This window comes from Babylonia areolata, chromosome 4, assembly GCF_041734735.1.
Source record: "Babylonia areolata isolate BAREFJ2019XMU chromosome 4, ASM4173473v1, whole genome shotgun sequence".
NCBI lineage: Eukaryota > Metazoa > Mollusca > Gastropoda > Neogastropoda > Buccinidae > Babylonia > Babylonia areolata.
In genome coordinates, this window is record NC_134879.1 from 30,318,170 (window position 1) to 30,339,630 (window position 21,461).

A 21,461-nucleotide genomic window follows, 5' to 3' on the forward strand; every position below is an offset into this window, starting at 1 on the left:
TCAACAACAGCAGTCAAGGAGATGTATTAAAGGAACAGATTAACTGACTCTGCAGTTACCTGAACTTATACTATGACATTGCATTAGTAAGTGTGGGATATTTGGACTCACCAGTTTATATGTAGCATTGTGATTTTAAAAAAAACAAACCCAAAGCTGATTCAGAATTTCTCTCTCCTCCTCACTCTTCTCTCCATAAGTGAAGGGGGCATGTGTGATGTATGGACCAAACGTGTTCAAACCCTTTTTGTTTTGTGCTTTGTGAATTCATAAACCACTTTGCCAACATGGTGACTCATTGTACAAACCATGATGTCCTGCATATGTGTATTTTTTTTTTTTTTTTTGACGAGTTTGAAATACAAATCTGTTTCTTGGGATTTTGTTTCTGCTTTAAGTATATTAGATGCATTTACATTACATTTGACTGTTTTCAGCTGTCTAAAAGGAAAAAAATCCTGGGTATCATCCCTTCCCACACCCCCATCCATTTTCTTTCTGTTCTTTCATCATCATGTTCACTGTTTTTCCTGTCACTTTCTGCAGATGTCTGGAATGGGTTAATCAAACAAAACAATATGGGTTTTCTTGTATTAAAGACAACGCTTTTGAATAAATTACAAACTCTGAGATGAACATGAAGAAAACTTTGGCTTAAAATTACAAAAACTCGCCAATGTGTTCACAGTAGGTTTCTTTCTTTTCTCTTCTGTTAAAACTGAAGTCCCCAACTCCCATCCCTATAAACTTTTCCTGAAGTCAGTGCTTCTGATTCTACTCTGCATGTGTGTGTGTGTGTGAATGTGTGTGTGTGTGTGTCCCATAGTGTGCTACATCATGTGATGTGTGTTCATGTGCAGAAAGTTCTGTGTTTACTATATTTCATTGCTCTTGTGGTGATTCCGCATGCAGTATAGTTAAATCGATGTCTTTGTTTCATTACATTTGAGAGAGCATCACAAAAATCATGTTAGTGATATTAACACATGGTACCCCCCTCCCTTCTCTCCCCCACCTTCATTTGCCTCTCTCTCTGAGAAAAAGTCAGTTTCCTGAACACACTTTTGTAAACACAAACATTGCAAATGCTATATGTACGACCACTTACGTTAAAGTAAGTATATGATATTTATTTTATCTGTTGTATTCTTAAGTGAAAGGTAGCGCCATTCATGTCCTGAAATTCAAAGCATGTTTATGACTGGCTCCATGTAATTCCATGCTTTTGTGTTTTTTTCACATGTAAACACTCCTGCCATATGCTGGCGTACATGACGATGTGACGTTGTCAATCCTTTCAACTGTATTGATGTACTGATAAGTTTTGTGCAAGAACTTTGCATATGCAATTGCTAGCACTGTTGTTGTTGGCTGTTGTGTGGAGCCTTGGTGGATGAAATGTACTGTGTGTCCACCTGTCTCTCTGTTATTTTCAAATACTATGACATGTACACAAAGTTTTACAGTTTTGTATGCATGAATATAATTGATAAGTGTTGTGCTCTTTCAAAACAACTAGCATTCTTTCAGATAACAATAAGAAAAAGAACTATGCTAAATGAAAAAGACAGTTACACAAAAAAAATATAGTACTGTTCAAACCAGAAGGCATAACTTCAACTTCACTGGCAGTAGAATAATGAGAGACAAAATATAGTTGCAACACTGCATGCTGCCTCTGAAAACTAAATCTGTTGATGAACATTTGCACACCTACACCAACTTCTTTTTTTTTCCTCTGATTTTTATTGTACACAATCAGGCAACATCAAACATAAGTCATCACACTTTTTTTTTTCTTGGATTTTTTTTTTTTTTTGTACACAGACAACATCCAATGGTGAATTATCACACTTTTTTTTCTTTCGTTTTTTTATTTTTTATTTTACACAGTCAGACAACATCCAACATCAAGTCATTCTCCAGCCAACACACAGCAAAACAGACTACAGCAGAACCACTCAGTACTCCCAATTCACTTCCTTGGTCCACTTACATGACACAACACTGCACAACATACATCATATCGGAGAACACAATGCAAGAAACTTAAGAGTAAAGACCACTCTTCTGAGTAAAGCCCTATCGACAACAACAACAGCAAATTATACAAATTTGTGTTAAGAAACAGAACGCCACCCTGCTGAGTAAAGCCCTATCAACAACAAAAACAGTGGAACAAATTTGTGTTGAGAAACAGAATGCCAGCAATGATTCCCTGACAACACTCTACCAACAAAAAGAGTGTTGTACAAATTTGTGTGATGGAACACAATACCAATAATGATTCCCTGACACTGATTGGAACACTCCCCGTGAACTGTCATCATCAGGGTTAAGAGCGTTCCCCATGAACTGTCATCATCAGGGTTAAGAACGTTCCCCATGAACTGTCATCAGGGTTAAGAACGTTCCCTATGAACTGTCATCATCAGGGTTAAGAACGTTCCCCATGAACTGTCATCATCAGGGTTAAGAACGTTCCCGGGAACAGTCATTGTCAGGGTTAAGAACGTTCCCTATGAACTGTCATCATCAGGGTTAAGAACGTTCCCCATGAACTGTCATCATCAGGGTTAAGAACGTTCCCGGGAACAGTCATTGTCAGGGTTAAGAACGTTCCCCATGAACTGTCATCATCAGGGTTAAGAACGTTCCCTATGAACTGTCATCATCAGGGTTAAGAGCGTTCCCCATGAACTGTCATCATCAGGGTTAAGAACGTTCCCCATGAACTGTCATCAGGGTTAAGAACGTTCCCTATGAACTGTCATCATCAGGGTTAAGAACGTTCCCCATGAACTGTCATCATCAGGGTTAAGAACGTTCCCGGGAACAGTCATTGTCAGGGTTAAGAACGTTCCCTATGAACTGTCATCATCAGGGTTAAGAACGTTCCCCATGAACTGTCATCATCAGGGTTAAGAACGTTCCCCATGAACTGTCATCATCAGGGTTAAGAACGTTCCCCATGAACTGTCATCATCAGGGTTAAGAGCGTTCCCCATGAACTGTCATCATCTGGGTTAAGAACGTTCCCCATGAACTGTCATCATCAGGGTTAAGAACGTTCCCCGTGAACAGTCATTGTCAGGGTCAAGAACAATCAGGTTTCCCCTGTGACAACAGTTTTCTGTTTTCATAACAGTCCCTGTCTAGCCTGTCAAGAGCCTGTCAGTTCCAGGTCTTCATCAGTCATCAGACTGCTCAACAACTGTCCATGTCTGGAATTCTGGACTTGGCACACAGAAAAAAAAAGGACATTCAACAGGAGTCTCTCTGCATGCACACACACACTCACTACATACAGTAATATACTATCTCACTTCTCTTCTCTCACAGCATGATATAAACAGTTTGCTGCATGAAGCATCTGCTGCCCAAAGCGATGAAAACCCACAACAGTGTCATCCAGACTTCTTGGGAAAGATGTTCAGTCATTCCACGATTCCAGAAAGCAGAAAGACAAAAAATGTGGTGCTGTTATGTGAATTTTACCAAACATGAAACCAACAGCCAACAACATATTGCTCTTCTTATCACTCAACAGGACAGTGATCATTGACAGTGAACTCTGGAAAGAAATCCAATATAAAGGGTGATAACACTCAGCCTGTCTCAGAACATGCATGACCTTGGGTAATTCACACCGGAAGTGGAATAACTTATCAACCACAGAGCCATATCCACACAAGCTTATTCATCCAGCTATGGAAATGCTTTGAACTACAACACTAAAAACCACAATGTGCTCTACAGTGATGGCCTAGAGGTAACGCGTCCGCATAGGAAGCGAGAGAATCTGAGCGTGCTGATTCGAATCATTGCTGCCGATATCTTCTCCCCCTCCACTGGACCTTGAGTGGTGGTCTGGACGCTAGTCATTTGGATGAGACGATAAAGCGAGGTCCCGTGTGCAGCATGCACTTAGCGCACGTAAAAGAACACATGGCAACAAAAGGGTTGTTACTGGCAAAATTCTGTAGAAAAATCCACTTTGGTAGGAAAAACAAATAAAACTGCACGCAGGAAAAAATATAAAAAAATGGGTGGCGCTTTTTTGAGTATAGCAACGCGCTGTCCGTGGGGAGAGCAGCCTGAATTTCACAGAGGAATCTGTTGTGATAAAAAGAGATATACAAATACTGCAGGCCTTGGTTCACATGTTCAGCATCCTAGTGATCAAACATTTGGCATGGTCCTGTGTGGTCTGGTAAGTAACCATTAAAATAAGTGTTTTATACTTCACTGTGTACTGTTTGTACAACAGATTCAGTTACAACACTGACACCGGAACTGAAAATGTACAACAGGAATTGTACATATCAATATAAATCAGTTACAAAGTATGATTCTTCAATGGGTGTTTCTGAGGATTATCCTCAGACACAACTGATAAGATTATATCTGAAGTTTTATCTCTCACACACATACACACATGAAAACAACATATAGTCCACAATACCCACCACACTGTGTACCACATAACACTGTTAGTGTGACACTACTACAAGGTAATCTGTTATGACAGATGCTCAGATGGTAAACAGATACTGTTGGATGCATTTCTTGTTGCAAGTCAGCACTGGAAAGTATTCCATTACAAAACATGGTAAAAAAAATAAAAATAAAAAAAGACATACAATTCAATGCAATGTGTTATGCACATAGTAAAGCAGCCATCAACTCCAGTAAGTGTCTGGAACAAGAAAAAAAAAAAAAAAAAAAAAATTCTCATACAAAATAAACAAAGTCTCTTGCTTAATCCTTTCGAGAACAAACCCTGACAGGCAAACAATTATACAGGGCAAGCAGAAAGAAAGGCATCAATGCCCTCCTGCAACGCTCCACAGGAATTTCACACACAGACTTTCCACAGGAAAGAGAGGCGACATCCTTGCCACAGGACACTGACACGGTACGGTCCAATCACTGTCACACACACTGTCATGGATATCCTCAGGTTTACACAAAGGGTTAAAAAGGTCCCTTGGCCTGTCACAGCCATTGGGGCAGTGTATCCACTGTGTCCAGGGCATGGCATGGAGAGCAGAAGGCCTAATCCTCTCTTTCCGTTTTAACCTTACCCATCAAAGTTCCCATTTCCCATTCAACCTGGGTGGAGTGAGAGCACACTGGTCAGTTTGAAAACACTTACCACGGTGAAAAGAAGGAAAATGAGATGGTGTGGCCATGTGGCAAGATCTGATCGACCCTTCAAGACCATCCGTCAGGAAACAGTGCAGGGGAAAAGAAAATGAGGCAGACAGTGAAAGAAGTGGGCAGACAATGTCACTGAGTGGACAGAGAGAAGCTTTGCCAGAACTTCCTATCCCATGACCAGAGAAATGGAGGACGTCGGTGATGCGTTTAGTATTGCAGCGCCTCCCCACAACCAAACCAGGTTAAGGGATCAGCGACAGTGACAATATGGAGTAAGAAGAATTAAAGTCAAGTGCCTTTCCCAAGGACACAATCCCTTGTCAAAATGAGACATCGAACCCTAATCACTGGTGAGCGCTGGGTGGGGCCAGTGTCTAACCATTTCTGACACAGCAACTCCAAAAATTAAAAAAACACAAAGTGTTACTGCAATGCAAAACAGAAATGGTGCACACATCGTCACATTATAAAACAGAAATGGTGCACATGTCGTCACATTATAAAACAGAAATGGTGCACACGTCGTCACATTATAAAACAGAAATGGTGCATGGTGCACACATCGTCACATTATAAAACAGAAATGGTGCACACGTCGTCACATTATGCTGACATACTGTAGCCATCTGTTCCACATCTATTCTTATTCTGGATGGAAACCACTGCTGCCAATATCATTTACTTTACTCACAGTGCACACAACCTCACAGTTCAGATCAATAAATAAAGCTATGTTCTACAAAAAGGATGTTCGTCTTTGATTTTTTTACAAAGACAATACAATTCAAAACAGATTAATCACTGGGTAAAAGAAAATGGCACCCACCCTTTCAATTATTGTTACTGAACATGCGCACATGTAAAAAGCTTTCCTCCACGTATTTATTTTCACCATTGTATACACGCTTACACATTTTCAACATCAATTAAAATTAAGCATCCATCTTACTTTATATTCATCTGTTTATGCACAGACAGACATGGTCCTAACTGTTTTAATAAAATTACAAATACATGTGTATGAAAATTGCCAAAAGACAATGTACACTAACTGCACCTATGAAATAAAACGGATATCAACTACCCCCTTGTGCTTGTTTTATGCCATAATACCTGTAATGATGCAATACTCTCAATGCCACACTATAATACACACACTGCTGTGCTTGTTCTCATGCTAAAAAAACTGCACTGTTTCATTCAAAATCTATTTTAAATTCCTGTAAGAAAAACTACATAAATCAACCATTCTAATCATTTTTTTCACTTCCTAATTACAAAACGTAAAAAAATAAATAAACAAATAAATAGTTACAGAAAAAATAATCCAACAAGCAAAAACTATATATTTTTTTTAAATCCATACATTGGCACAAACTATTGCAGGATGATCAACTAATCTCTCTCTCAATCTTGACGATTTCACAACCCAGCAATATTAAACCCTGCAGCAAGTTAACATAAGACTGCAGACACACTGGAGAGAGGAAAGGGGGAGTGGGGGACAGCATGCATTAAAGCAGTCACTGAATTATCCTCACCATCCCAAGTAACTACCATACATGCCTCCAATACTCTAAGCATGTAACGCAGTCTTGAGGAAAGTAAATGCAAAAACCATGATAAAAAAAATTTACAAAAATTTAAAAAAAACAGAACAAAAGCTTCAACTGGAATGGTCGATTCATTTTTCATGATTAAACTTGCATTTATAGAATAAAATAAACAAAAAATATACAAAAAAAAAAGATTTTGCAAATATGAGTATGCTGAGCACAACACTGACAACTGAGGAACATAAAATGGCAAGAAAGTCAAAGGCAAAGACCAAATCACCAGTAAACATTCACACACACACACACACACACACACACAAAACCATGTTGTTCACACAACAATAGAAACAATAGAAAATTGTTCACACATCACAAAAAAGAATACCCTTCACACAACAGCATAAATACCACTCACCAGTGCCGTTACGTCAATTTCAGCTTTTTTTCCCGCTCCACAAGCATACCATAGATTCCAGAGATAATTTCAGGTCTGGTCCAGGAAAGAAGTCTAATTCTCACAATAAGAAAATTAATCCCCATAAACTAAATCATACAATATATGTCTAGATATATGAGCAACCGTTCCAGCTGCTTCATTCATTCCATTTGGACTGTCACTGAAATCTAATGAAATCTAATCTGTTAATCTGTCAGTGCAAGCCCGATCTGCTATCCTCTACTTCTTTCACAACACATATGCACATAAATAAGCATAAACAGCTGTACATGTGTTCATGTCAGTGCAAGTGCATGCACAAACACACACACTCACACGAACACACAAACACATACACACATGCACACACTTGTTTTGTTGGGCCTTGAGTCTCTCAGATGCATTCTCAATTAATAAACCCTTACCATGGCTTGAAAAAAGTAATTATCATGTAAACGGAATATTATTTACTAATTTCATCAGGACATCTTCATTTCCTATCGGTACAAGTTACCATGTGAAGCCTACATCTTCAGGCTCTATACATGTCCTTAAAAAGTGCAGGCTGAACTGAATTAATGACACCAACTTTTGCACAGGTTAAAGCTATCAACAGTCAACAACAATTTCTATAACAAACACGATACTGCTGCAGCTATTGTGGGTGAAGCTTTGTCTTCAGCCTGTAAAAAAACAAAATTCCTGGGAAAATAACTATGGTGGATGACTGATAATTCCTTTTTGGTCTTCAGAACCAAACCTTTGAACAAATCACTTACCGCACATCTTTCCACTTAAAAACAAAACCCCAAACTCCGAACATCTAGTCTGAAATTGCTCAATGTATCATTGTGCCTTTATCTCAGCGCACTTCCATTCATTCAGAGTTCTGTGATACCTTACAAACTAGAACTAGCTCAGCCTTTATCTCAGCGCACTACCATTCATTCAAAGTTCTGTGATACCTTACAAACTAGAACTAGCTCAGCCTCAAGATTCTCATTTTACACCAGCAATTCCATTGCTCTCAGACACTCGGACTTGCCTTCAGGTATCATGAGCTTATAAAATCAGTCCATCATTCTGAGACAAAGTCTCTGCCTCACAAACTGTACAGCTCCAACAAACCGCTGGCCCCTCAGGCTGAATGAACGTCATGATCCCACAGTCATACACACTTCACTGTGAGCGCTGAGCGTTCCTTCCCTCCTTCCCTCCCTGGCCGACTGATGGCGGTGTGGTGTCACTCCGCCCCTCACACGTAGATCTGCTCGCTGGCCAGGCTGTCGCAGAAGGGGCGCACGAGGGAGGTGGTGATGAAGTTGAAGATGAGGCCGAAGGTAATGGAGATGGGCAGGGCCGGCAGGGCCTTCTTGAAGATGGCCAGCAGCAGCAGTGTGAAGCACAGACCCTGTGGACACACGAGACACGCACAGTCTGTCAAACGTTTTCATCACTCCTGGATTCTTCTGCTTCTACTTCTTCTTCGTCAGCATTTGTGGGCTGCAACTCCCATGTTCACTCATATATGTATAAAATTTTATTGGGCATTTTACATTCATGACCATTTTAAACCCTGCCATGCAGGGCAGCCAAACTCTGAGGTGTGCATGCTCTGGATGTACTCGTTCCATAAAATGTAAAATTTTAAGCTGCTGGTCAGCCATCTGCTTAGCAGATGTGGTGTAGCGTAAATGACACAGTATGGTAGTAGTCCAAATGCAGAGACACATCCTTTAGTAACTGAACTGAACTTCCATAACTCACTGAACACCAACATGAATTACAGATCTACTACAAGCATATACACATGACAGGGGGTTCAGGCACTAGCAGGTCTGCACATTTGTTGACCTGTGAAATTGGAATAATCTCCAAGACTTAACCCACCAAGCACCACGACAGGGATTTAACCTCAGAATGAAAGTCAAACATTTTAATCACTCGGCTGTTGCCGCACCCCCCCTCCTCCACCCCCCAACCGAATGACTTGTGGATGAGTAAAGGAAATATTCAGGAGTGTGGATCACTGGTACCTTACAACTTTCCAAACAGACACTGTGAAATCTCGTTGCTCTTATTTTTAAGGCGATAATTACTTGTAAAAGTAATGGCTCGCCTCAGGCACTCAAGTGCAGCACAAAGTGTGAGGGGTTGAAGGGAGTGACTCACAATGAGGATGGCCACGAAGCAGGCCAGAGTGGTGTTCCAGTCACCATTGGAGGAGGCTTTGCCCACCAGCACGCTGTAGAAAATGAAGTCCCCCAGTCCAAGCTTCACTCCCCCTGCAATCATCGCACAGTGTTAGCTTTATTAGTATTGTAGTTATTATTAATATCAATAGTGTCATATCATTATCATTACCATCATCATTATCATAAATATCATTATCATTATTACTATTAATGATACTAATACTGTGCCTATCATTGATCAGAGACTAATCTCCAAGCACTCTACAAGCCCAAGTCATTTAAACAACAGGCTGCCTTCCTAGGCGGATGCATTACCACTGCTCTAAGGTATGTTGCACAGCTGTACAAAGTAACAATTTTCCAGTCATCAATGAACTCTTTGAGAAAACACCAAACCGTTCTATCAACTGCCACACTCATGTTTGATGCATGTCAGACCATAGAAAAATAAATTATTTCTAGTTTTACTTTCACCGAAATCCCCTGTGCATTCAACTCCGGCTGGCAGTTTCTATCTGTTTGGGATTCCTACATCAGTATGTGCCTGGGAAAAAAAAATTGTTTGGGAGAAAAAACAGTGACTGCATCAGTTAACACAAAAGTGCACACCCACCCCGACTGGTCTGTACGACAACCCTTCCCAACACCTGCAGAGATCCCACATCATCACCCCCCCCCCCAACCCGCTACCCTCCACCTCGCTCCTACCCTGGCCCTTATCACACACCCACACCCCTTATTTATGCCATGCACATTGGGTCATGCTGCGCTGGTCAGGCATCTGCCAAACAGACGTGGTGCAGCGTATATGTTTTCGGCCGTAGCTACTTTTGTTTTCTCCGCATTGGCGGGTAGTAGTTTGCACAGGACAGGAATCGGACCCCCTGCCAGAGTCTGCACTAGTGGGTCACGGTACAGACAGAAAATATGAAAAAAACTTAGCCGTATGAAGAGCACAGGAACAGGAGTTGGAAAAAGAGGGCGCTAGTCAGGGGGGCAAAGGGAAGGTTACCTACTTCCGGGAGGTTATCGGCTGTAGCTACTTTCGTTTTCTCCGCATAGGCGGATAGTAGTTTGCACAGGACAGGAATGTCAGACCCCTGCCGGAGTCTGCACTAGTTGGGTCACGGTAAAGTATGGATAGTTAAAATATAGATTTGTTCTGAATGGCATGATGCCTCCTTGAGAAACTGAAACTTACTTTCTTCATCATCCTCGTCCATGACCCCCTCTCCCCCACCGCCCTCCCTGGGAGTGTGAGCGCTGCTGCTGCTGTGGGGGTGTGGCCGAGCTGCGTGGAGGACTGGTCTGTCTGCTGGCGGCGGTGTCTGTGCTGTTCAGCGCCTGCACAGCGCTGCGAGCCCGCTGCGACTCTGTGGCCCCGCCATCATCGTCCGTCTCTTCCAGCGCCGGTGTCAGCTCCTGGTTCATTGCGCCCTCTGGGGTGAGGAGGGAGTGGATGGATACATGCACTGGGTTATACAAGTGATGGCACCAATGTTCACCACTGCTACAGCTCTTGGTTCACTGCTACCTCTAGGGGGATGGAAACATGTTCTGGGATATACACATGAAGTCAATCATGCTGACAACTGCTATAGCATCTGGTTCATGGCCCCCTTTAAAAGATAAGATAAGATAAGATAAGAATAACTTTATTATCTCCAACTGGAGAAATTTGGTCAGGTGCATTATCACAACATAAACAAGTAAACAACATGGGGACCATAACTGTAAAAGCCAACAACAGCCCCTACAAATATTACGAAGATACAAATGTAAAAAAATATCACATACATCGTTTCATACATACATCCACACACTGCAGGTAATAACTAGTATTCTTAATGTAAAAACAGAAAGAATTAAGAAACATTATTTGAATATAATTATAAACATAGCCTACTATACTGCACATTGATTATAATAGACAGATAAGATAAGAATAAAGATGAACTGCGGAAAACCACAACCAGATAATCAGCACACACCCGCACCGCACCCCCCCCCCCCCCCCCACCACCACCACCCACCCCACACGCGCGGATAACTTGATTAAACAAGAGTAATAAACATATGTTCTCAAATAAAAGCATTTCACATATTCGCTTTTAAAAACATTGCAATTAAGGTTCAAAATACATGTACTGGGTTATACACATGTCATTTATATTTATGTTCATAACTGCTATATTTTCATATTAAGATGTTCTTATATTTTTCAACTCAAGGTATCAGACTCTTGTATCGTCATCTTTTTTTCTTTTCTTTCGTTTTTTCTTTTTTTTTTTTTTTACAGTTCAGGCTCATGTTCCCCCTTGTTTTTACCACCTGTGCTGTCTTGTGGTGGTGGGTGGTACTTCTGGAAATGATACACAGACTCATTCTGTCAGCAGACATAAGTCAGAAAAAGGACCAAAAATGTTCAACAGTGGCCCAGTGGATAGGGTATGATTCCTTCACAGGTTTTTTTCTTTGTCCTACACTCAGCTGAAAGTTGTAGGTTGGTTATTATTAAAACAGGAGTCTTTGGGATAAAAAATAAAGTATGATATACAACATGCATGTACTACAAATACCAAAGAAGAAGAAAAGCACTGTAATAAAAGGGCTGTCCACTGAAAAAAATATCCTGGTTTTAAACAAGACATACAGGATGATTCAAATCAAAATCCTGTTGCTAAAAGCCCCTCTGACCACAATGGAGCTATTTCAGGAGATTATGTGCCAATTATCAAAATAAAAAACTGACATAGAATCATGAAGTAATACAGTGCCTTTTTCTTTTTCTGTGACTGAACAATAATCTGGATATATATGCACACGATAACATTCAGTGTGTAAACGTTCATAAATAAATGGCGTTGTTCTCAATGTACCTGAGTCTGTGGCATTTTGTGTAGTTCTTTTCCGTTTCTTCTTCTTCTTGCCGCCTCCTCCATCCTCTCCGTCTGCCATGTTTGCCACCTGCCACATCATCGTAGCTGTTTTCACACACACACACACACACACACACACACACACACACCAAAATGATTATCCTTTCAAATCACATACACTGCATGTATGATTTTATTCACAGCCTCATACTCGAGGTAAAGCCCATGGGTGACACGCCCCCAGGCAACCCAAAGTGTGGAGTCAAAGAGCAAAGTTCACAGGCCAGTCCACTGACAGGCCAATGAAGCCAAACATTAGCAAAAAGGGAGGCGCTCTGGGACACTTTTGTTTTCAATATTTCAATGATGATTAATGATGATGGGGGTGGTGACGACAATGCCTTAATTTTAGCCCCATCTCCCAATCGAGCCACATGATTTTGCGACCTGGCTGAAGATATAATTGGACAAAAAGCAGAAACGCCAAAGAATCGATAGACAGAAAATGCAAAAAAAAAACTTAGCTGTATGAAGAGCACAGGAACAGGAGTCAAGATGGCTGCCGGAAAAAACAGGGCGCTAGCCACGGGGACAAAGGGGAGGTTACCTACTTCTGGGAGGTTATCGGCCATAGTTACTTTCGTTTTCTTTGCATAGGCAGATAATAGTTTGCACAGGACAGGAATGTCAGACCCCTGCCGGAGTCTGCACTAGTGGGTCACGGTTAAGCATGTGTAATTAACAATGCTTTTAGGTTTGCAACTACCTGACAGTGCCCAACTGTCATACTATACACCCTGGTGTCTCAAACACTGATAGACCTGTACAGACACCGGCAGTGCTGGTCAGGAAATTTGAGCAACACTCCTGATGATGCATCCTGGTCAGGAAATTTGAGCAACACTCCTGATGATGCATCCTGGTCAGAAAATTTGAGCAACACTCCTGATAATGCATCCTGGTCAGGAAATTTGAGCAACACTCCTGATGATGCATCCTGGTCAGGAAATTTGAGCAACACTCCTGATAATGCATCCTGGTCAGAAAATTTGAGCAACACTCCTGATAATGCATCCTGGTCAGAAAATTTGAGCAACACTCCTGATAATGCATCCTGGTCAGAAAATTTGAGCAACACTCCTGATGATGCATCCTGGTCAGGAAATTTGAGCAACACTCCTGATAATGCATCCTGGTCAGGATATTTGAGCAACACTCCTGATATTGCATCCTGGTCAGGAAATTTGAGCAACACTCCCGATGATACATCCATGAAGTGGATGACCCTCGACTGCGTGGTCCCAGCCTTCCCATCTGAGTCCAAAACACACTCACCTCTGGGTGGGAGCCAAAAAAACAACAACCCATCTCGGATGTGGCTCCAACCTGCGTCCCTCCATGTCATCAATCTGTGATGCGAACCACTTTGCCTTTTTTTTTTCTCAAGGCCTGACTAACCGCATTGGGTTACGCTGCTGGTCAGGCATCTGCTTGGCAGATGTGGTGTAGCGTATATGGATTTGTCCGAACGCAGTGACGCCTCCTTGAACTACTAAAACTGAAACTGAAACTGGCTGATGGGGAAGCACACTGTCTAAAGCGTATATATTTCATTCCACTCCTTCAAGTCAAACACTGGTAGTGATATGCTACAACACAATCCTGTATGGATTATTATTTCAATAAAGCGGGAAAACAAAAACAAAACAAAAAACGAAGAGAGAAATAAGAAACAGAAAATGAAAATCAACAAATATAATACACACACGCATCAAAAAAAAAAAAAAAAAAAAGCTATTCAGGCTAAAACCTGTTCAAAATGACAGAATGGAACACAGTATGATCAATGGGACAGAAACACAGAGTTAAAAACTTTTTTTTTTTAAATTCAACCACTAAACAGCAAAAGCACCGGAGTTTCAGCATCAGTTTCAAGGGGGTATCAAAGCATACACACAGATATAACCTTGAAATTCAACCTTTTTTTTTTGATATACATAAAAACAGTGGTGTACATTCATGCACCACATTCAGGTTGATTGCACTAATACATACACCCACACGCACACGCACATGCACACACACTCTCACAACCACACCCACACACACTGACTACACCACAAGAACTTACAGGAGTAAATGAGGCCAGGGAAAATAGGTTCATTGCGCTGTGAAGCAGTCTCCACCAGCATTCTCAAAGGTCCCTTTGGACACAGCACAGCAACCAGATCTGTTCCAACAAGTAAATGTAACTTTTACCAATGATTTCTAACAACCAAAGGCTTTTTTTTTTTTTTTTTTAACCATTTTCTTAAGTTATGTATAAATACATATCCACCAAGATTCTCTTCTGCATATAATACAAAACACAAAATCCTCACAGAGACTTTTTTCTTTCATTACAACGCTAACATTATTTTCCCAAATACAACACATTTATTAATTTTCTTTCTCAGAGTTGTCCTCCCCCACCCCTCCGCCCCCAGCATTCCCATACCCCACGACACCCTACCCACTGACCCCAGATGACCATGACGCCAAGGACGGTCCAGGGAGTCCAGTCAGGCAGGTACTTGATGAAGATGAGGGCCATGAGGGCCGACACCACGATGAGGTACATCTGCTGCAGCAGCAGGGGGCCCTTCCAGTGGATGCACACCATGCCCACCACCCCAAAGTTCCACATCAGGATGATCACCGTCACGTAGTCCATGGGCACGTTGTACGCCCGCAGCACCTCCCTGCACATACACGCACACCTGAACACACGTGTAACACACACACACACACATCCATGAACACACATGTAACACACACACACATCCATGAACACACACTCATGCGTCAAAGCTTGAAGACATCCATACAGTTCAGCACATTGGCTTTAAAAAAAACAAAATAAAGGGGGGTTGTGAGGGGTTGTGGGGGATTGTGACGGGGGGGTGGGGTGGGGTGGGGGGGGGGGAGGCTAGAGAGAAGCAACAACAGGGCACATCTCCAAGCCAGTGATACTCTGTGTGTTCCATCACCTTGCTCACACATAGAGAAAAACATGCAGTGAAACAAATCCAGAAGTGAAAGCTCTTACAATTAAGCAGCACTGACATGAATTGGGTAGTTTGAACTCTGTGACTCACCCTTCAAAAAGAGTATTCAACTACATGTGGAAGTGAAGATGAAAACATTTTTGAGTGCTGGAGGGGGGAGAGAGTGAGAGAAAGAAAGAGAGATGGAAAGACAGACAGACAGACAGAAACAGAGATAGACATGGAGAGAGAGAGCAACTCAGCAAGGGTAAGAATGACAGGAGGCAGAAAGAGAGGGCAACAGACAGACAGTAAGACAGATACCGAGAGATGCAGAAAAGAAAACTCAATAGAGCTTGAAAAATATGAAGAATATAAAAATGATATACACACCCAAGATAAATGTAAGAAAAGAGGAAAAGCAGCAACACTGATGATCCAATCAACCAGCAATGAATGATCTGAAACATGTCAAACCAGGGATCACTTTACAATCACACACACTCTGTAAGTCTGATTAGTCTGGTATCTTCTGTTAATTACTGATTTCCACAAAAAGACAACAAATGAAACGTTTCAAATAATAACAAGCAGAAAGCATGTGTTCTGATTCTGCCATTTACACATTAGAAGAACAATTACTTGAATCAGTTCTACATTTCACTTAATCAAATGCAGGACCATAATCATAATTACAATGGAATGTAAGTGAAACATACGTAAGCATGACTGAAAGTGAAACATTCTGAACAATGATGGCAGCATTGGTACTTTAAAAAATCAAGCTCAATACAGGTCTTTGGGTGCTCTAATACTTTATTTCCCAAGGTTTGCCCTACCCGCATAAATGTGAATCAAACATGGCTACAAATTCATCCAGCTAAGATACGAAAAGCGCTTGTGTGAACACCAAGAAGAAGCACACATTATTTTCTCTCAAGTTACAATGAAGCCAGTCGAACATGCAATGAGAAAATAAAAAGACATATTTTGGCCTCCATTTCTCATTACCAGAGAGGGAAGAATGAAAGATCCCTTCTTTACAGCAACAGATGGTTCACTTTATATGTCACCTTTCTATCAACAAACATTGCAACAACTTCTCTTTTAGAAAAAATAAAATATCTTTGTATATTGTTGCTTCTTGTATCTTCTACCTTGTGCACTAAAAAAAAAAAAACAAATAAATTATTATCAGGAAGGCCAACACTGGCAACAGCACAAACTGGCAACAGTACAAACTGGCAACAGCACTAACGCCAGATGAAAGCACACAGTACCTTATAGCACCTGTACTTGTAGAGCAACAGCAGGAAAATGGTCATGACAATGATCACCCCCAGCAAAATACCGGCGTTGGCGAAGGACTGCCACAGCTTGGTTCCGGTGTCCGTCGTCTTGTCATGAAAGGGAGTGTACACGCTGCAGCAGAGGAAGAAGCATGAGAAAAAAAATTGGTTTTTTTTTCTGAGCATACACTGATACATACACACATGCACACCTACTGCAAATACAGATGCACTGTCTCTAAGTCTCTGACTCCCTATCACACACGTTATACATGCACACACAAACACACACACACACACATGCATACATACACACAGACTTACTCACATACATACACATGCATGTGTACACACACACAGTGACAAAACACACAAATGTACTAAAAATATTCACAAAGTAACGCACTGGCATCAAGAGCTAAAACCGAAATCAAATTTAACAGCTTTTCCACTGAAAATCAAACCCAGATGTCATGGGAATTTTTGAAGATAGAAATTGTTTTGAAAACAATCACATAATTTGATCTCTCCTTTTTTAAATTAAAAAGAAACAAGCTCTTCACATAATGAAGAATTACAAATTCATTATTTTTTCTTTCTTGTTTTAACTGTCAATAACTGAAAATGCATATAAAATACTGCATTACATTCCAGACTGTGTATGATTCCACAAATAAGCTGAGCTTACCTACTGTGTGGTTTTCACTGTACTGTACACCCCATCTACTTTAAACTGTACACAAGAATCACTGGGGGGGGGGGGGGGGGGGGGGGGGGGGGGCAGGGGTTTCCAAAAAAAAATCCAACTGATACCTGACTGACTGATTTAAACAATGTTAGTATTCAGCTTCCCCTGCACACAGTCATCAATGTAATCTGTTTTACATGCTGCATAACCAAAACATTTTCTACTTTCCCTGGTACATTAGTTCAACATCTTGCTGCACTTGCTTTCACATTGTTCTTTTGTTTTTATTTTTTTAGTTACATTGCTTTTATATATATATATCTCCTCTGCCTCCAACTTAGTCCAAACCTCAAGCTGAGCAAAAACTTTCTTCTTTTTTTTTCATTCTTTTTTTTTTTTTTTTTTTTTTTTTAATGTAATCAGGACACTGAATCCAACCAACAACAACTCACAGATACGTATCACTGGTGCTGTAGAAACTGACAGAACTGATGGTGGCCACAACCACAGCCATGCAGAGAGTGACAGGTATGAACAGCATGATGACGTGCTTGGCTCCATACAGCAGCATCTCCTCCTCCTCTTCCTCCTCCGCTGACACTCGCTGGCGCTGACGTTTGGGTTTTCTGTGTCTGCGTGCACCAGGTGACGCTGCCGGCTGCTGGTCGGTGGGGGTTTGCATGCTGAGGGCTGTGGGCACGCTGTGAGTTCTGGGCGCCGAGTTCCGGCTGCGAGGGTCACGGACTGCCACCTCAATCTCGTCCACAGCTCCCTCCGTTCCCTCATGTTTGACCTGTCATTAGAACTTTGTCATGCCAAATTTCTGTGTATGATGGTTATGTAAATATTATCTTTATGAATTAAAAAACTAAATGTGTTCAATAAATTATGTGTGTGTATCTATATATGTCTAGATCTATATATCTAAGCATCTCTCTCTCTCTTTCTTATGTATATGTGTATATATATATATATATATATATATCTTTTTTTTTTATTCCAATGGAAACAAAGGATAATAAAATTTAAAAAATACTATAATAAGATACTGATATTGTATGAAAATTATAAAGCGGGTGATTTCTAGAAAAATTCAACCATTGTCAGAAAATCATAGTATTGATGACCTGTCTTTTTATCAGTACAATCATTCAACAGATGAATCTGACTGGTCAAGATTGCTACCATGTTTTCAGTCAAAGGAAAGAAATTGTATGGCAAGTCAAATTTATAGCCAAATTTATAGAATATATATTGTTTAGAAATCAAACCTAGCACTTGCAGTTTCTTTGCATAAAGAAAATAAAAGAGCTGAAATAAGGCCTGGGGGAGTTCTAGTATATAAATATGCCTTACAAAAGATAGACTGAAAATTTAATGGAGCAAACCTGTTGTTTATAACTTGCACAGTTTGACAGTTTTAAAAAATGCATATTATACGTACGATTATGACACCAAAGAGACTGTCATTTCTAATGTCAGAAAATTTAGTAGCATGCTACATAAACAGAATCTTCAGCCCCATGGAGGCAGGTGAATATCGTGGCAGGACCTTACTCCTTAGCATCATGATCATCTTAAAAATAAAAATGGCCGATTATGATTTAACTCTTTCACTGCCATTGGCGACTTTAGTTGACATAAAGGGGTCATGTTAACCAGACCATTTTTCACACGGTTGCAATGCTTGACAGCTGCTACCTTTTTCTTGCCAATAGAACAGTAACTAACCTTAGTCTCCAAAAGTGAACAAGTCCACTGTGTTGTTTTGACATGAGCTGAAGCCTGGAACTGAGAGCATCAGTTCTAAAATATTTGGCGCTGAGGAGCATTTTCCAAACTGAAACTTGATGGTAAAAGAGTTTCAGATCAAAAATCATTATAAATTGCTGTGATTGGTGACTTGTTAAAGTTGTTCCAGCTGCTGAAGGAACAGAAAATGTTTAAGATTCTTACCATCTCATTTTCGAAGGTGGAGGCTGACAGATCCTCATCAATGGCAGCATCACCATTGGCGGTCAGGAGGTGAGCAGGGGAGGCAGTCTGAAGTGTCTCCGCCATTTCGTCTCCTTGCAGTGCGTTCTGAGCGCCCGGGGGATGGCTGCTCATCAAACTAGTTCGCTCATTGGGCTCGTCTGTTCTGTGATCGGTAATGAAGTTGGCACTCATTCATATAGTTTCCGTGGTCACAAAAAGACGGACTGAGTTTTCTACCTAGCAACAAGCAGCGGCTTGATTTGTTGATAGCACATGCACAAATGCGGTTTCAACTTATTTGCTTGGCTACGTCGATGCATGCATTGTTTATCACCACCAAAATCTATACTTCACCTGAGACAGGAAAGAAGAAAAAAATGTTTTAATTCTGTGTGGTTCCTAATTTATTAATAATATGATGTGACTGGCAGCTATAACCGTGTGACAAAATGAATGACTCACTCTGCTGTCTGTATGCAATCAATGCACTTTCGTTAAGTTTACCTATCACAAATGAGTCTAACAAAGAATAAAAATACCAGATGCAGCTATCTTCCCATTGATAGTCATGCGCATGCTTTTCTCTGTAAGTCAGGTTTACCTAAGCCGTTAACAATTGCTCTGTCCGTCAATATCTTTATCTCACTGCAGCGCACCTCACTTTTCTGACGATAAAACCAAACAGGAAGTAACTAAAGCAAGTGTCATTTCCGTTTCCTTGATGCTTCACGGTCACCATGTTTATTGTTTCCTCATCAGATTGTCCCCAGGGTCCATTATTATGCAATGCTAATTTTGCCTCTATGACCACTGTGATCTCATAAATTGTAACACATACCAATTATTTCTTAGCTTGGGGATAGATATGTGTTGATAAAACTGAAATCCTTTGCGACGATACTGTAGCCACTGATAACTGGCTAACGTATTCGACTGACTGACTGATCAGTGACGTCGGTGAGAAAACTATTTATCAGTAATGGATAGATAAATAAGAGACAGACTAGGAAAATATAGAGAAACAGGCTGACATAACACCCAGGTGAACAATCATCAACAAGCTCAGCTCTCCGAGTTCTGAGACACAATTTAGAAAAATCAGGTGTCAGGAAGGTATATAGTATGATATATTTCAAGTTGGGTTTTTTTGTGTGTTTTGTGTGTGTGTGTGTGTGTGTGTGTGTGTGTGTGTGTGTGTGTGTGTGTGTGTGTGTGTGTGTGTGTGTGTGTGTGTGTGTGCTTGTTTGTTTTTTGTTTTTTGTTTTCAAGAAATGGTCTTCATTCAATCATTGAATCTGACTTAGAGCACAGCCAAGCGAAGGGCACCATTTCAGAGCCCTCAATCATCCGACCCGGTCCACGGACATACTGAAACTTTGTATAACTTGAGGTTCAATTGCGGCTTCAGTCACTGAATCAACTGAATCAAATTTTGGTGCTTAGACCGGAGCCTCGCCGATAACTAAGGCCATTTCGTTAGCATCTGTTTTAAGCCAATGGTAAAAAAAAAAAAAAAAAAAAAAAGAAAGAAAAAAAGTACCATAAATAAAACAATTTATCGCCACTTCAATCTTTTCACTCAAAAACCAGTTTTTTTTTCATTGAAAAAAACCCCCCCAAAAAAACCAAAAAAAAAACGCAGTAGCCCATGCACTGATATCGAGAGTTTAAAACATTAAAATCTGATTGAAAACGTTCACTTTTTCTTTTAAGAAGTCCACCTGCGTCCGACCCCCGGAGGAACACTGATGCACCATTGTCTCGAAACAAAGCCTTCAGAGAATCTGCCGTGTAAGATGTCTGTGTTTAAAACTTCAGCAGATCCCATCAGTCAATGAGTTGCGGCTTGATTGTTAGTTTAATGATGGGAAAGTTCATAGAAAATCATATATAATAAGCAGTACAACCAAGGATAACTATTCGTCAGTTTTTCCGCAGTGAAAAATATCCAGGCGAGTCGTCATTTCAGAGTGTACACCTATGTCAGCTTTTTCATCAACAAACCTAGCTTGGGCCGTTTCATAGTAAGTCTGTAGTGCTCTGTTAATGACTGCATGGTGTAGGATGCAAGGGGTGAGTGTGAATAACTGACTGTGTCAGGATGGCTACTCTCACTGGCACACACGCACACACACACACACACACACACACACACACACACACACACACACACACACACACACACACGTGACAGAGAGAGAGAGAGAGAGAGAGAGAGAGAGAGAGAGAGAGAGTTTCCAAGTAAAACATGA

General features: G+C 40.8%; 1 protein-coding gene across 1 annotated transcript; it reads right to left on the minus strand.

The window, feature by feature from the left end:
• Nucleotides 1-1,472: 1,472 nt before the first annotated feature.
• LOC143281037 (presenilin-1-like) lies at nucleotides 1,473-19,873 on the minus strand. Its single transcript, XM_076585941.1, is given in 11 exon segments — nucleotides 1,473-8,566; nucleotides 9,328-9,440; nucleotides 10,552-10,573; nucleotides 10,575-10,789; nucleotides 12,230-12,334; nucleotides 14,361-14,459; nucleotides 14,750-14,970; nucleotides 15,649-15,716; nucleotides 16,536-16,677; nucleotides 17,685-18,025; nucleotides 19,189-19,873. Coding segments are annotated over 11 exon segments (1,587 nt in total). The 5' UTR covers nucleotides 19,294-19,873; the 3' UTR covers nucleotides 1,473-8,410.
• Between the last annotated feature and the right edge of the window lie 1,588 nt (nucleotides 19,874-21,461).